This window comes from Dipodomys ordii, unplaced genomic scaffold (genome assembly GCF_000151885.1).
Source record: "Dipodomys ordii isolate 6190 unplaced genomic scaffold, Dord_2.0 Scaffold41, whole genome shotgun sequence".
Taxonomy (NCBI): Eukaryota; Metazoa; Chordata; class Mammalia; order Rodentia; family Heteromyidae; genus Dipodomys; species Dipodomys ordii.
In genome coordinates, this window is record NW_012267257.1 from 1,100,160 (window position 1) to 1,116,458 (window position 16,299).

The window sequence follows — 16,299 nt, forward strand, 5'->3', positions numbered from 1 at the left end:
TGGAGCATTCACAAGTCTGCTGCCTTTGCAGCCTGAGGTTGTCCCACAGCTCTTGGGTGTGATAGAAGAGGGATGAAGTCAGGATGCTCCAACTCTAAAGTAATTGGGTTTGGATAGCATTTGGCATACCAGGTCTCTCTCTCTCTCTCTCTCTCTCTCTCTGTGTGTGTGTGTGTGTGTGTGTGTGTGTGTCAGAAGAATCTAACTTGCCTTCAACAAGAAGGAAAGGACATGTATATTTCCCGAGAATTCTGGAGACACGCTAAAGATTTGTGGCAGCTTAGTCCTCCCTTTCTTCTTCCCCTCAACTTCCCATCTTTTCTCCCTTATCTCCCATAGTTTCGTCCATTTTTCCTTTTCCCTGCCCTACATATTGCCTTTTCCTATTCTTGGCCTGTCCCATTTTCTTTTCGTATAACCTATGCCTTTCTCCTCTTTCCTTCATTACCGAGCTGTCTTCTTGTTTTGTACTCTTAAGCTTCTACCTTTCTACCCCTCTTCTGCCTTAGCACCCCATTATCCCAGTACTCAAATAGGCACATAGGTCGGGTATGTTGGCAATTACCTGAGAACATACTGGTGGGCTGCTCCTGTTAGTTGTGGGGGTGGGACTACAGAGTCTTACATGGCATGCTAATGGAGGCTAGCACACAGGTATAAGTCGTTTGGACTACAAAGAGTCCAGGACCTATAAGGTATATTTAGGCCACCTACAAAATTATCTATGGGGCTATGTAGTTGAACAGCCACTGAGTAGTTTCAGCCAGCATAAAGGCCTCTAGGAAGATGAATTCAGGAGATAAAATGTCAAGAATCAGTGTTGAGAAGAGTAAGAGACAGAGTTAAAGCATAACCCAATAGAAGTTACCTTCCATAGCAACCGCACTGTCCTCATTCCGTCCATCTCAGCTGGTCTCAGGATTCTCCACAGATTCAGGCCATGTGGAGCTGGAAGAACAAGAGCAAGGTGCTCAACCCCAAAAGAAGTTTGGAGACAGCAGAAAATAGAGACATGCAGCTGCTCTGCCTGTTTAGAAAGCGTAATTGGGAAACATAAGCTTAAGCAAGCCAGCAGGAAAAAGAAGAGTAGGGCCAACAAGGGGCTTCAGTTTGTAGTTGAAAGAATGAAATCAAACAAACTTATGATAAAATTTCTCTTGTACCTGATAACTTACTGTAAAGCCAAGGAAAAATACAATAGAGCTCATTGTAATATAATCTAGATGGAAATGCAATGATCATATGTCCTTTAAGATATAACATCTATATATATCAAGGCTGGGAAAGACACATTTAATTATCAGAAAAGAAAATGCATATGTACAGATAATTTATACCATGTCTCTTCCAAAAATTGTAAAACTATAATTATAATATATAGGAAAATCAAAGGAGTAGGGAAATTTTCACTGTCACTCCCTGAGCTCTAAGTTTAGTGCTGGTCTTACCTGCAGGAAATGCTTAAAAGACAATCATATTGAGCCAAAAGCCAGTGGCCCACACCTGTAATCCTAGCTACTCCAAAGGCTGAAATCTGAGGATTGTGGTTTCCAGCCTGGGAAGGAAAGTCTGTGAGACTCTTATCTCCAATTAACCACTAAAAGTTCCAGAAGTAAAGATGTGGCTTAACGGATAGAGTGCTAACCTTGAGGAAAAAACTCAAGGACAGTGCCTAGGCCCAGAGTGCAAGCCCCCAGAACTATAGGGAGAAGGAAGGAAAAAGAGAGGAAGAGAGAGAGAAACAGAGAGAGAGAAAGGGAGGGAGGGAGGAAAAGAAAGATAGACTTAGGAGACTGAGACAGAATATTGCAGGTTGGAGGCTGGGCAACTTAGTGAAATGCTGCCTCAAAATCAAAATTAAAATAGACTCTGGACACAGCTCAGGGTTAAAGCTCTTGCCTTTGCTCTACACTGGCATGCTGAGAAACAAGTATGAGGATCCCAGGGTTCAATTCCTAGCAACATACTGCAAGAAACCATCTTCAGTTACATGTTTCTCCATATAAAAGGATACAGAAATTCATAACATGAAGCAATTGTTTTGTTGGCTAGGGACTCAAAATTTAGAAATGATATTTATTATGTATATTTATTATGTAAATTTATTATCATTAAGAAAAGATACAAGATAACATGAAGACCAATATCTGCAATCTCTGGTGAGCAAAAGCATAAAAATACCACAGTCATGCTTCTTGTGGTTGACCAATGTGCCCAGCTCACAAAGAAAGAGTTGGAGACAGCAGGTGATAGATACATAAAGGTATAAATTCTAGCTCATATTTTTCTAGTAAGCAGCCTAATCTAACGCAATACAGTTCAAGTGTACAGGAGTCTGGTAGTATGACTACACAGGAAAAAATTTACAAAAATAAGGAATCGTATTTTACTATTTTACTTGTTCTCTGAACTAAATCATATGTCTCAAATAAACTTTAGAAGGGGTATATCACTGGCAAACTATAAATTCTGACATGTATCTGAAAGCTACTGATTTAAAGAATGACTTACATATTTCAGCCAGGAAGGGAGAAAAATACTCAAACATATAAAAATTCCAGAGAACTCTAAAGAACTGTCTACTAGGCCAGTGGCCTATAATTTGGAGAAGAGAAGAAATGACCCTAATTTGGGAGCTGCAGTGGTTGAGGGCTTTCTCAAGGATACTGACTGGGGAAACTATAATTAGGTCAACAAAGAATGGGGCCCACCACAAAGGCCAAGATATATATGACGTTAGCACTGAAAGATTGCCTCCAGAGATTTTTTTAAACTTTAAATGATTAAGTATCCTAAAGTAAAACTGCTGAACTCTAGCAAAGTCAACTTTTTGTTATCAATGGAAGGTCACATTTCTATAACTATTCTGTCAGAAACCAAAGTGTAGCTAACACAAACAACTGTTAGGTCCCCTAGTTTCTCAATGAGATCTATTGTAACTTCACTTAACCTGCTTATAAGGATATTGGAGTTGTTTAGACTTTACATATTACTTGATTTTATTTATTTTTTTGTTGGTCATAGGGCCTGAGCTCTGGGCCTGGGCACTGTCCCTCAGCTCTTTAGCTCAGGGCTAGCGCTCTACCACTTGAGCCACAGTGCTACTTCTGGTTTTTTCTGCTTATGTGGTGCTGAAGAATGAAGGTGGCTCAGTGGTAGAGTGCTTTCCTTGCATGTATGAGGCCCTGGGTTCAATTCCTCAACATCACATAAGCAGAAAAAGCCAGAAGTGGTACTGTGGCTCAAGTGATAGAGAGCTAGCCTTGAGCTGAAGAGTTGAGGAACAGCTCCCAGGCCCAGAGTTCAGGCCCTACAACTGAAAAAAAAAAAAAAAAGAACAGACTCTGACTCTCGGGGTAAGAAGGGTCCTTAACATATTATCTAGCCCAATTTCCCAACTGCTAAGTGACTCCTGTTCTGAAGCTAAATCTACTAAGGGCAAATCCAGACTAAGCATGAACATCCCCCATGCAGAATAGAAAATTTAGAGGACATCAGGTTGGTTCCTGAATCTGACTAAAAGGCTGAACATGTCAAATATCTGTTAATGTTTTATGGAAAACAGAAGGAGCCAGAGGGAAAGATCTGTGCAGGAAAATAGAAGTTGACTCAGCATGTTACTGGAAATTAGTATGACACTTAGCCATGTAGTCTGTCTCTTTCCTTTTCCTGCTGTCATCAAAGATGTGATCTTGTTTTTCTTTTAGTAGTTACAGCTTTAAATTTTTAATAGTTGTTCTTCAGCAACTATCTTTAACTTATCAAGGATACCTTTATTTTTATTTATTTTTTAATGCTGGTCTTGGGGCTTGAACTCAGGACTTGGGCCCTATCCCTGAACTCATTTTGCTAAGACTAGTGTCCTATTGTTTGCATTACAGCTCTACTTCCATCCCTGCTTGGGATGGCTTTGAACTGAGATCCTCAGATCTCAACCTCCTGAGTACTAGGATTACAGGTACCAGTGCCCAGTTTCAAGATACATTTCCACTTTATGTCGAATATAACCTTATAAAAGAACTAAGATAAAATTCATTACCTTTGGGCACAAAGCTGCTTAGGTAACTAATACCATTTGAGTACCACAGGCTTAGTGGGTACTATGGTTGTCTATGAACAGAAAACATGCCGACTCACCAGGCTTTGATGATAGGATTACATGATGTTTGACAAAATCCACTAGGTCTAAGCCAAGCCAGCCCAACACCAGAGCAAGCAATCAAGGAATTACAGAGTAACTTGCCTTCTTCCTCAGTCATTCCCACTTTTTCTTGACTCCAGTCACTCCAAAATCGTGAATCGATGGTCATAAATCTCAGAGCTATGACATATTCTGTGAAAGCTTGCAGGTCTGTGAGGTTATAGGCCGGATAATTGCTCTCGAACTTGATTTCTACCTATAAAACAGAAACAACTGTGAACTGACAGCATATTATTTTCACTCTTCCTCTCATTCCTCAATGCTCTCTTACTATTTTAAAACTGTATTTCAAATTTTTTTTGTGGGGGGGGGTCCGGTCGTGGGGCCTGAACTCTGGGCCTGGGCGCTGTCCCTCAGCTCTTCAGCTCAAGGCTAGTGCTCTACCACTTGAGCCACAGAGCCACTTCCACTTCCGGCTTTTTTCATTTTGCTTTATGTGGTGCTGAGGAATCTAACCCAGGGCCTCAGGCATGCAAGACAGGGGCTCTACCACTGAGCCATCTTCCCAGCCCCTGTATTTCAAATTTTTAAGTATGGCATTTTCATAAGCATACCTCCACATGTGCCTGGGGTACACTCCATACCCAAATAGATGAATCACTCCATGAATAACTATTCATTTCCTGTCTTTAAGCTTGTGGGGAAGAGAGCCTTACCTCTGAGCCAGGTACAAGCTGTTCTGCAAGATGTAAGGTGGGGTCCCATGACCCAGGGCAACTTGGGCCTCAGCTTAAACTCAGAGGTGACTCTAAAACCTACAGTCAGCTTTAGCAGCATCAAGGTCAATCCTCATGTCATTGATGAGACCCAGGGGAGTTTAAGTGATCTTGGACAACTGCAGTGTGCTGTCATCAGTGCAACGAGGGCTGGGCACATAAGTATTCTTGCCTAAGCTGTTTACTTTACCAAGCTCTTTCATTTCAAACTTGGTTTAGGCTTGACGATTCAAGCTGCCAAAATCTACATAGCTGTATATATAAATTCGTTTTAATGCTCTATTGAGAAGAGGTTTTAAAAAGTTGGGGTTTTTTTCTCTCAAGTGTGTAAAATTCTCAGTAAAATGAAGTACTGTTTGGTAGTTTTTAAAAATCCCTTCTGGCCAGAATCTGGTGGCTCACACCTGTAATCCTAGCTACTCAGGAGGCTGAGATCTGAGGATTATGATTCGGAGCCAGCCCAGGCAGAAAAGACCATAAGAATCTTATCTCTGATTAACTAAAACCAGAAGTGGAACTGGCCCAAAGTGGTAGAGTGCTAGCTTTGAGCAAAAAAAAGATAAGGGACAGTGCCCAATCCCTGAATTCAAGCCCCAGAACCGACCAAAAACAAAAATCCTTTCTGGATCCATCCTTCCAAGAAAAACTAAAAGTTTAGGTATTTATTAATAAGTATAGTCATTATTACTACAATAAAATGTTTAGCTATTGATTTATAAATTAGTTGATTAATAAAAAATAAACTGTGCTAGCAGAATGTCCACTTTGCTAGTATGCACACCACATAGTTTCACAGAATCCTGCAAGAGAAGGAAGTTCTATATGTAGAGGCATAAAAATGAGTATTTCATCATCGTTCTAGGTCTAAAGAAAATTGGGTAAATGAAGAAATTGTGTCTACAACAGAAAGCTGAACATCCCAGCTAAAGAAGAAAACTAAACTTCCAGGCTAGTGAAATAGAGACATACAAAGGAGGCAGGATCCAGAGCTGATGGAAATTTAGTTGCTGATGCCCAAGCCATATGATAGTATCTTTTGGTTGCAGGCAACAAACCTTAAGATAACCTATGGTGAGTTATGAACTCCAATTGAAACAGGGCTGAGACCATTTGGAGAGGCCCAACTTCATGGTACCCTCCATATATAATGAAAATAAAAATAAGAGCAATCCATACAACAAATGTGAAGACTTCTAATAAAATGCTATTTCACTTTTTTGTGCTTTTAAAAATATATAATATTCTTTTATTTTACAAAAAGGTTCTCCTAATTTACCCTCTTGATTTGTAATTTGTCACAAGTGCGTGTGCTCACACACACACACACACACAATATAGCTTTGTTCCTTTCATCCCATTCATGCTCAGAAAACACTAACATGAGCCAGTTATTCCCAGCCACCTCATCCAAAACAAAGCAGTCTGTCTGAATTTCCAACAATTTGCCTTTAAGGCTTCTTTTACCTTGGCTTTTTGCCTAGCCTAGGCATTATTAGCTTTCACGGGACATGTGATCCATTGATCCATCATATACTGGCTTAGCTATAAAACTTTCCCCATTCCAATATGGGCACTGGAATCCTACCAAAACACTAATTAGCTTCATTAGGTTTGTTTTTAACAATCTATGATCTGTGCCAAATACTAATATCCTAATTTACAAAAAGTGTTTTCTTTAGTGGTAATTGAGAAGGCTGAATAAAAGCTTCTGTCAAATACTTAGTCTCTTTCCATCAATAATGGGAACCATGGATACAAGGTTGCAATCAATAGAGTTGAGCTTAGCTGAGACTATCACTGAGGCTTGCCTGAGGGGGAGAGAAGGAGTAGTGACTACACACTCCATTTTCCTTCTCACACCCTCCAGGAAAGCAGGAGGGAAGACATCCCACCTGATTCACAGACAAAACCAAAGGAAGTAAAGGTGACAATAGATGTAGGTTACTTTGTCAGATGGGTAAAGTATAGCACACCAAGAGTAATAGTAATTACACTGTTGCCCTCAGTGTTATACATGGTTAAATAGTTTTCCAGAGTGACACAGGTTAATATTTCTTTTTCTCATTGAAACTTATCTCAAAATCTATGGTGACTGCAGACTCCAACAAATAGGAATTAACTACTCTTCCAATGGTTTTCAAGCTCACTAAGACCACATGTGAGATAAAGGAAGATGAATCTGTGTTATTCTGAGGACTGCTCTGCTTAGGGGTTCCCTAAACTACAAGTTGATGAGTTCCAAAAGCAAGGTTCCAGAACTGGTTTTAGAAAGGAAGCTGGGACATAAAGTGGCCAGCATCATTTCTCTAAACCAGGATACATGAAACTAAACCAACTTACTGTTCTGAAAAGGTTCTAGACTAGGAAAAGACACAATCAACATATTGTATATGGGCTTCCATAAAGGAAAGGATCTCATCCTCCTGGACAAGATGAATGGTTGTCATGGTAACTAGGCACACTCATAGAAGCCTGAGTCTATATTCATACTCCAACAAGACCAGTAATATTCTTTTTTTAATTTTGTTGTTGTTGGTGGTGGTTGTGGGGCCTGAACTCTCGGCCTGGGCACTGTCCCTCAGCTCTTCAACTCAAGGCTAGCTCTCTACCACTTGAGCCACAGTGCCCCTTTGGCTTTTTCTGCTTATGTGATGCTGAGGACTCAAACCCAGGGCCTCATGCATACAAAAGCAAGCACTCTACCACTGCGCCACCTTCCCAGCCCCACCAGTAATATTCTTGATTGCTTTCCCACAAGGCTCCAAGTTCCAATAACTAAGTTGTATTAGTTGATTACATATGGTTATAGAAATAAATTATGAGCCAGGCTCCGATGGCTCATGCCTGTAATCCTAGCTAGTCAGGAGGCTGAGATCTGAGGATTGCATTTTGAAGCCATACCAGACAGGAAAGTTCATAAGATTCTTATCTCCAATTAGCCACCAGAAAATCAAAATATCAAAATCAGAAGTAGTGCTGTGGCTCAAAGTGGTAGAGCACTAGCCTTGAGCAAAAAAAAAAAAAAAAGGCAAAGTATCCATGCCCCAAGTTCAAGCCCCACAACCAACCAAAAAAAGAAAAAGAAAACTCGAGACAGAGCCCAGCCCCTGAGTTCAAGCTGCAGGACCTGTGCATGTGTGCGTGTGCACATGCACGTGCATGCATGCATGCGTGCACACACACACACACACACACACATGAATAAATCTAGGGGCTGGAAAGGTGGCTCAGTGGGAGAGCGCTTGCCTTGCATGTATGAGGCCCTGGGTTCGATTCCTCAGTATCACATAAGCAGAAAAAGCCAGAAGTGGCACTGTGGCTCAAGTGGTAGAACGCTAGCCTTGAGCTGAAGAGCTGAGGGACAGTGTCCAGGCCCAGAGTTCAGGCCTCACAACCGGAAAAAAAAAAAAAGAAGACATCTAAATGGCCAATAATCACATGAAGAGGTATGCAAATCTTATTAAAAGTCAGGTAAAGCAAATTAATGCAGTGATCTTGTTGCATTCATGCAAGAGAATAAAATCTAACAAAGTATATAAACTACATGAATGTTAAAAACACAATATTAAGAGAACTAAGTCAAAGACAAAAAGTACAAAAGGTATTAAGTCCATTCATATACCTCTACTGGGCACTATAGAGATATACATACTCTGGGAAGGGGGGGATTCATAAATTATATTTTTCAGGAACTCAGGATGAAACAATAAAACTATATTGAAAGTAAAGAAATGACTACAATGAAAACAGGAGAGCAATTCTTCTAAGGGGGAGGGCGAGGGAGAGGAGGGTTGTCAGGGAAAGGAGATGGTTCTGTCATGTTTGGACTTTAGTGAGATTACATGCGTTGCTGCCTTAATGATTTTTAAATGCAATGTATGCCTCATTCTCTTTCTAAGTGTATGTTAGAGTTCATTATTTTGTTTTTATTTTTTATTTTTATGTTTGCCAATCCTGGGGCTTAAACTCAGGGCCTGGGTACTGTCCCTGAGCTTCTTTTGCTCAAGGCTAGCACTCTACCATTTTAACCACAGCACCACTTCCAGCCTTTTCTGTTTATGTGGGATTGGGGAATCAAACCCAAGGTTTCATACATGCTGGGCAAGCACTGTACCACTAAGTCTTATTCCCAGACTAGACTTCATAATTTTATAAAAGATTGTAAAAAGAAAAAAAAAGATTGGAAAAAGAAAACAGCCAAATCATAGTCTCTAGTGACCAACATAGACATAATCTAGGGTGGATGCAAAAGTAAATTTCCCCTTTTTTTTTTTTTTCAGTCCTGGGGCTTGAACTCTGGGCCTGGGTGCTGTCCCTGAGCTTTTCGGCTCAAGGCAAGTGCTCTATCACTTAAGCCACAGCACGACTTCCTGTTTTCTGGTGGTAAATTGGAGATAAGAGTCTTATGCACTTTCTGGGCTGACTTTGAACTGCAATCCTCTCATCTCGGCCTCCTGAGTAGCTAGGATTACAGGCATGAGCCACCAGCAAACGGCTCCCATTCTTTAATATGTTCCTATGCTTAGGCTATATGCTTCTTTTGATCTAAAAAGTACAAACGGGAAACTGGAAATAGAGGACTCACTATTACTTCTTTTCTATTTTCTTTTTTTTGGGGGGGGGGTCTGGTTATGGGGCCTGAACTCTGGGTCTGGGCACTGTCCCTCAGCTCTTCAGCTCAAGGCTAGCACTCTACCACTTGAGCTACAGCGCCACTTCCAGCTTTTTTCTTTTTGTTTATATGGTGCTGAGGAATCGAACCCAGGGACTCATGCATGCAAGGCAAGCGCTCTACCACTGAGCCACCTTCCCAGCCCCTTCTTTTCTATTTTCAATGTATAAAGGAAGAAAGATGATTCCAGATATACAAAAATTGTCAGTGAGTCCCTTCTTTGGAGGTCCTCTAACAGGAATAATACAGGAGCATAACTTACCCAGTGGGTACTATTGATGGTCCTGTATCGAAGCATATAGTCTAAACACGTCCCAGGAGGAAATATTTCATGTGTTTTCCAGTGTATCTGGATCATTCGTTTGATGCCCAAAACTGGTTTCACACTTAAAATCTCAGGTGGTTCAGTTTTCACTGAAAATGAGAAAAACAACAACAAAATACATATAATTCTCATGCTTGCAAATGGATGAGAAGATGCTAATAACATCCACTCAAAATTAAAAACATAATAAGCCTAGAAAGGAAATCACAGTGTATATATTGTTGTTTATTATATGCAGATCACATTAGCAAAGCAGTGATGAAGGTACTTCCCCAAAGATAAATGCCCAATGAGAAAGGGTTTTTCCTGTTAGTTTTCTGCAGATCAGCCTTTTCTTCATTGAGTCATACGTCAAGCAGAAAGGAAGTAAAGAGTGACCACAGATATCATTATCTTCATCTTCACCATCATCATCACCATCATCATCATCATCCAATTATAAGCAAATAGTGAGTTATTAAATAAACTACAATGGAAAAATTCTTTGAAAAAAGACTATATAACCAGGAAATGGGATAAAATTCTTACCCATTTTCCCTTCTCCTTCCTTGGCTTCTCTTCCTTGACCAGCAGGATGAAGAAATACCCACCACAAATCACCTCTCATTTTCTTGCCACTATAAACGTTCTAATGCCAAGTTTCTGTCTTTGAAATACATGTATTTTAGCCAGGCATGGTGGTTCACTACTGTTTTCCCAGTACTGTGGAGACCCAGATAGGAGGATTATAAATTTGAAGGGGGTGGCAGTCCAGTCCTTTGATGCCTTCCTCCAACATTAAGGAACAGAATGAACCTTATTTATAGCATTCTAGCATGCCTGAAAGCAAACTTAAAGACTAGTCTCTGTTGTGCCTAATTTCAAACTGAGGTAGGGAATGTTATAAGCATAGCTCATGAAAGCTACAAAGAGACTATAGACCTGCAGAAGCTTCTGCAGAAGCTTGGGAAAAGAGGTCATGGAGACATATACTAACTATGCTCATGCCTCTAATCTTAGCTACTTATGAGGCTGAGATCTGAAGATCATGGTTCAAAGCCAGACCAGTCAGGAAAAGGTTCAAAGCTGGGCCAGGCAGCAAAAGTCCATGACACTCTTATCTCCAATTAACCACTAAAAGCTGGAAGTAGAATTGTGCTCAACTGGTAGAAAATGAGTCTTAAGCAAAAAGCTCAGGGACAGTGCCCAGGCCATTGGCTCTGGGGCAGGGGGGAGGGTGGGGGGAAGGAAAAGAAAAAATGAAACCTTAACCAAAAAAGAACTAGAGCAAGTGTTGAGAATATGCCTCAAGTGGTAGAGAACCTGCCTAGCAAGCAGTGAACAAGCAGCACCAACACAAAAGGAAAAGAGCTATAAAGGTCAGGCATGAAACTTTGTAAGTACTAGAAGAAAGCAGAGCGAGAACATTTGAAAAATATAAACACAGGTAAAATCTTTCTGAATAGGATTCCAATTTCTCAGGTAATAAGAGCAAGAATTGGTATATAAGATTGTGTCAACATTACAAAGCTTCTACAAAGCAAAGGTAACAATTGCCAGAATCAGGAGACAAACATACAAAATAAAAACATTTGCCAGCTAGTCATCAGATTAAGGATCAATATCCAGAATACAGAAACAGTACAAAAATTAGATGCCAACAATTAATAAATCAAGAAAGGAACAAATAAGTTGAATAAACTATTTTAAATAGAAGCACAAACCATAAATGCTGGCAAGGATAAGGGGAGGAAGAATTTTTATAAACACCATTGGTAGGAATACAATTGGATGCAACCACTTTGGAAATCAGTATGGAGGTTCATCAAAAAACCTGAAAATAGACATACCTATGGCCCTTCTGCACTACCCTTGGGTATATATCCAAAGAAATGTAAGAAATGTATTCAGCTTCCACAGATATGATACCTGCATTTGATGTTTATAACAGCATTGCTCACCTTAGCCAGGTATGGAGTCAGCCTACATGCTTATCAACTCATGAATAGATTGAGAAAATATAGTATTTATACACACAATGGAGTTTAGTAAGGCATAAAGTCAAACATACTGTTTGCAGGAAAATGGCTGGAACAGGCAATCATCATGTTAAGTGAAATAAGCCAGACTAAGCAAGACAAACATCATATCTCAGACATATCTCTCCAATAGGTAGAACATGTATATCTATCAAAAAAGGAATAACACAAGTGTAAAACAGGAATTTGTTTGAGGATGGAAATCAACAGGAGATGGAAAGGTAAAAAGAAAAGGGGGAATGGATATGATAAAAAGCACTTCATACAAATTTATGAAAATAGAATAATGAAATTCCTTTCAATTGTTTTAAAAGGGGAAGGATAAGGGAGGGTAATAGAGGGATAATACTGATCAAAGTACTTTATATGGGTATATAGAAATATCATACAGAAACTCCTTGTAATTAAGATATGCTAATAAGAGATCCAAGAAAAACTTGAACTTGATTGCATATGTGAATTGTATCTCAAAGAAGCAGCTGTTTTAAAATTACATGGTAAAAATTTGCTCTCAAAAATGAATTTAAGAATCAGAATTTAAATACAAAAGTTTTACTCTTTTTCTTCATGAGTAATTATTTTGGGGAGAGTCTTTTTATTTATTTATTTTTAGTACAACTTAAATTACAAACTGAAAGAAGAAATCAATGGCCATTAAGATAACTCTCTTTTCTCACTCAAACAGACTTCCTTCATTCCTTCCTAATTCCTTTCATTCCTTCTTCCCTCTTTCTTTTCTTACATCCTTCCTTATGTCCTTTCCTCTCTCCTTTTATCTTTCCTCTAATATATCTTTGTATAACCATTACACATATCCATTATTCTCTTGAGTTTAACGTGTACTTTTGAGATCACAGATACCTCTTTAAAAAAAAAGAAGTTGATTGAGTATTCAACATTACAGAAAAATATTGGAGAACACTTACCTATGTCATCTAAGTACCAATATGTGGTATCAGATTTAATTACACCATCTTTATTTTGAGCTTTCACTTCAATGCTGCAGTTATCTGGGGGTATTACCAATGGAAATAAAAAGTAGCATGAAGCACCTGTGGTGCTGTTGGCTTCACAGATCCTATTGTATTTTCCATAGGAGCTTTGAAAGGAAAAATGAATCAATGTAAGTTTAATACAGAAATTTGGAACCATACTCATACTTGTGTATATTAAGCAGAATTTGTTAGTTTTACTCTAGATTTCTCTTAAGAACTGTGGTCTAGGACTGGGTCCTGGTCCCATCAATAATTAAAAAGTTCTACCTGCATCCAGCCTAGCTGGGATGCTATGAAATATGTCGCCTCCTGGAAATTGTGTAAGCCCAATAAAAGCTGTACCACAACACATTTCCTATTGGCAAGACACAGTTAATAGGCTCTTTGAATTCCATATTCTAGCTTTAAGAATTTATTCATTTTAAAAAAATCAGAGAACTGGACATGGTAATTCATGCCTGTAATTCTAGCTAAAGGCAGAGATTAGGTGGATCATGGTTCAAGAATGACCACCATCAAAAAGTTAGTGAGACCCTATCAAACTAATAAGCCAAGTATGGTAGTAGGTAACTGTGATCCCAGCTGTGTGGGAGGTCCAAGCATAGGAGGATTAAGGTCTGAGGCCAGCTCAAAGCAAAACTATGAAAGTCTACCCAAAAAATACTTAAAGCTAAATAAAGGGACTAAAACTATAGCTTAAGTGCTAGAGTGCTTGTTTAGTAAATGGAAAGTCCTAAATTTAAACCCTAATACTGTCCTCACCAAAAAAATAAGCAAAGTGGATCTGTTACATAAACTATGGTGTACATATAAAAATAGGGGTTTTGGTAATGTCTTTTAATGTATCTATCTTTACGCATATGGAAAGATGTCTATATTGTATTATTGGTTAAAAAACAAATGCACACCATGTGCAGTGATCACAGTAATAGCAACATAGGTATTTATATAACTACTTTATGGTGATATATAGAAAACTCTTCATGAAAATATTAAAACTGGGGCTAGGTTTAGTGGTTCACACCTGTAATCCAAGCTACTCAGAAGGCAATGATTGAAAAGAATGTGGTTCAAGGCTAACTTGACCCCATATCTCAACAATTAAGCTGATGTGGTGGTGTGCACTATAATCCCAGCGATGCAGGAAGCATAAGTAGCAGGATTTTTTTTGCTTTTTTTTATTTCTGTACCTTTGTCTTGTATGTAAGTTTATTTGATTTGGGGAGGAGAAGAAGAAGCCCAGAAATGGTGGGACAAAGGGTAAACTAATTCATCAGTGATACCCACTAGGACACTATGTTGGAAATGAACTATATACCTTGGGGGAGAAGGGGGATGGGAGGGAACTGGGATAAAATGAGGGATGGGAGACACCACTGTTCAAAGGAAATGTACTCATTGCCTGACTTATGTAACTATAGCCCCTCGGTGCATCACCTTTACAGTAAAAATAATAAGTGGAGGATTGTGTTCCCAGGCTGGCTTGGAAGCAAAAATACTCTAAAAGCAAGAGGGGCTGGAGGTATGGTTCAAATAGTAAAGTGCTTGCCTAGCTCAAGGCACAAGGCCCTGAGTTCAAAACCCCAGTAGTGGAAAACAAATTTTTAACAATGTTAAAATTATTGTATTTGATTATGTGGCTTTTTTTTAACACTTTGTCCCTAAAGTGAATAAGAAGGAAGTAATGGATTTTATTAGTTATTTTTTTTAAATTAAAGAGCCTACATATAGACAAATATCTAACTTGGGCTAGAATTATACTTCAAAAATTATAGATCTTTTATTGTAACAGAAAATAAAGATCTTTGAGGGAATCGCTGTCCTCGTGGGTCACTGGCAGTGGCCTGGTTTGACAATGAACTTGTGGCAGACTGAAGTGGATTGATCTGCCTCTTGGCAGATCATATTTTTACAAAGAAGAGAAGCGTGGTTGAATATAGTAAACAGACTTTTCCATGGTGACTGGTGACTCGTCTCAGCCCAGCAGACAGCTCTAACAGCTAGCTGGTTAGCAGGAGGCTCTGCAGCCCCTCCCTTTGCTGCTATCAATGCCATCCCAGCACACTGGATATATGTAGTAGTTACCTTCTTAGGTAACTTGACTCATCTGGGAATCAGGAGCCTCCTCCCATTACCCCCACTAGCAAGGCACAAGCTCCTATACTTACTATGTCAGCTTGACAGTGTATGTGGTAGGACTGCTTTCCTTCTCTGGACTCCAAGTACAAGTCATATTTTTATTATAGTATAAGACACAGGAAATGTTCTCAGGCTTAGCTGGAAGAGCTTTAAAAAAATCATCCACACAAACACAATTTTAGGTCAGAATAGGTTTGTTTTTTTTTTTGGTGCCAGTCCTGGGGCTTGAACTCTGAACTTGTGAGCTCACTGTCCTTGAGCTTTTCTGCTCAAGGCTAGGGGCCTACCACTTTAGTTCACAGCTACACTTCTTGTTTTCTAGTGGTTAATTGGAGATAAGTGTTTCACAGACTTTCCTGCCCAGGTTGGTTTAAAATCACAATTCCCAGATCTCGGCCTCCAGAGTAGCTAGGATTACATTGATTGGATTAGGAGGATTCTCTTAATCAGAGAGGGGTTAGAGGCGTGGCTCAGGTAGCAGAACACCAACCAATGATCAAAAGCATCAGATATCAAATTTGAGACTAGGTCTCAGATGAAAAAAAATAAAGAATTTGTCAAATAACTTAATTCCATCTCTTCACTTATTCCCTTTGGAGAGTTAGATTTGTACTCCAAATATTTTTTTTTTATTCTTACTTAAAAGCGACATTTGAGAAGCAAAAATTTCTTTTAAATGCCAGGCAAATAGTAAGTATTAATGAAATAACATGTAAAAGAATCGATTGATAGGACTACTCTGGATAATTGGATAATGAATAATGTGAATATAAGAGATTAATAGAAAATGCTGAACTCTGCCATGACCTTACACATAGGTAATTTCTTCCCTGGAAAATGGGATAATGGAAATATCTTGCTGTTTGTTCACATCTTGCTTCTTGTAGTTCCTTACTAAATAGGAAAAGCATCTGAACATTACCATCCAAACAGAGATCTTCACCATCATGTGATCCCTAGGCAGAATTCAGGAGTCTATATACTTTAATAAAAAATCTTTACTTTTTACTACCCTATAGTTGAAATTTAGAATTCACTTGAATCAAGAATGCAATCAACTGGGCTGGGAAGGTGGCTCAGTGGTAGAGCGCTTGCCTTGCATGCCTGAGGCCCTGGGTTTGATTCCTCAGCACCACATAAACAAAAAGAAAAAAGCCAGAAGTGGTGCTGTGGCTCAAGTGGTAGAGTGCTAGCCTTGAGCTGAAGAGCTGAGGGACAGCGCCCAGGCCCATA

The 16,299-nt window shown here is 39.3% G+C and overlaps 1 protein-coding gene across 1 annotated transcript in view; it reads right to left on the bottom strand.

Annotated features, from left to right (window-relative positions):
• Window positions 1-16,299, bottom strand: part of Il31ra (interleukin 31 receptor A) — a 42,956-nt gene that overhangs the window by 23,308 nt on the left and 3,349 nt on the right. Inside the window, exons 2-6 of the mRNA XM_013018504.1 lie at window positions 15,096-15,213; window positions 12,859-13,031; window positions 9,852-10,003; window positions 4,244-4,397; window positions 869-948 (exon numbers count right to left, since the gene is read on the bottom strand). Coding sequence (XP_012873958.1) covers window positions 869-948; window positions 4,244-4,397; window positions 9,852-10,003; window positions 12,859-13,031; window positions 15,096-15,213 — 677 coding nt within the window. The remainder of the gene's footprint in view (window positions 1-868; window positions 949-4,243; window positions 4,398-9,851; window positions 10,004-12,858; window positions 13,032-15,095; window positions 15,214-16,299) is intronic.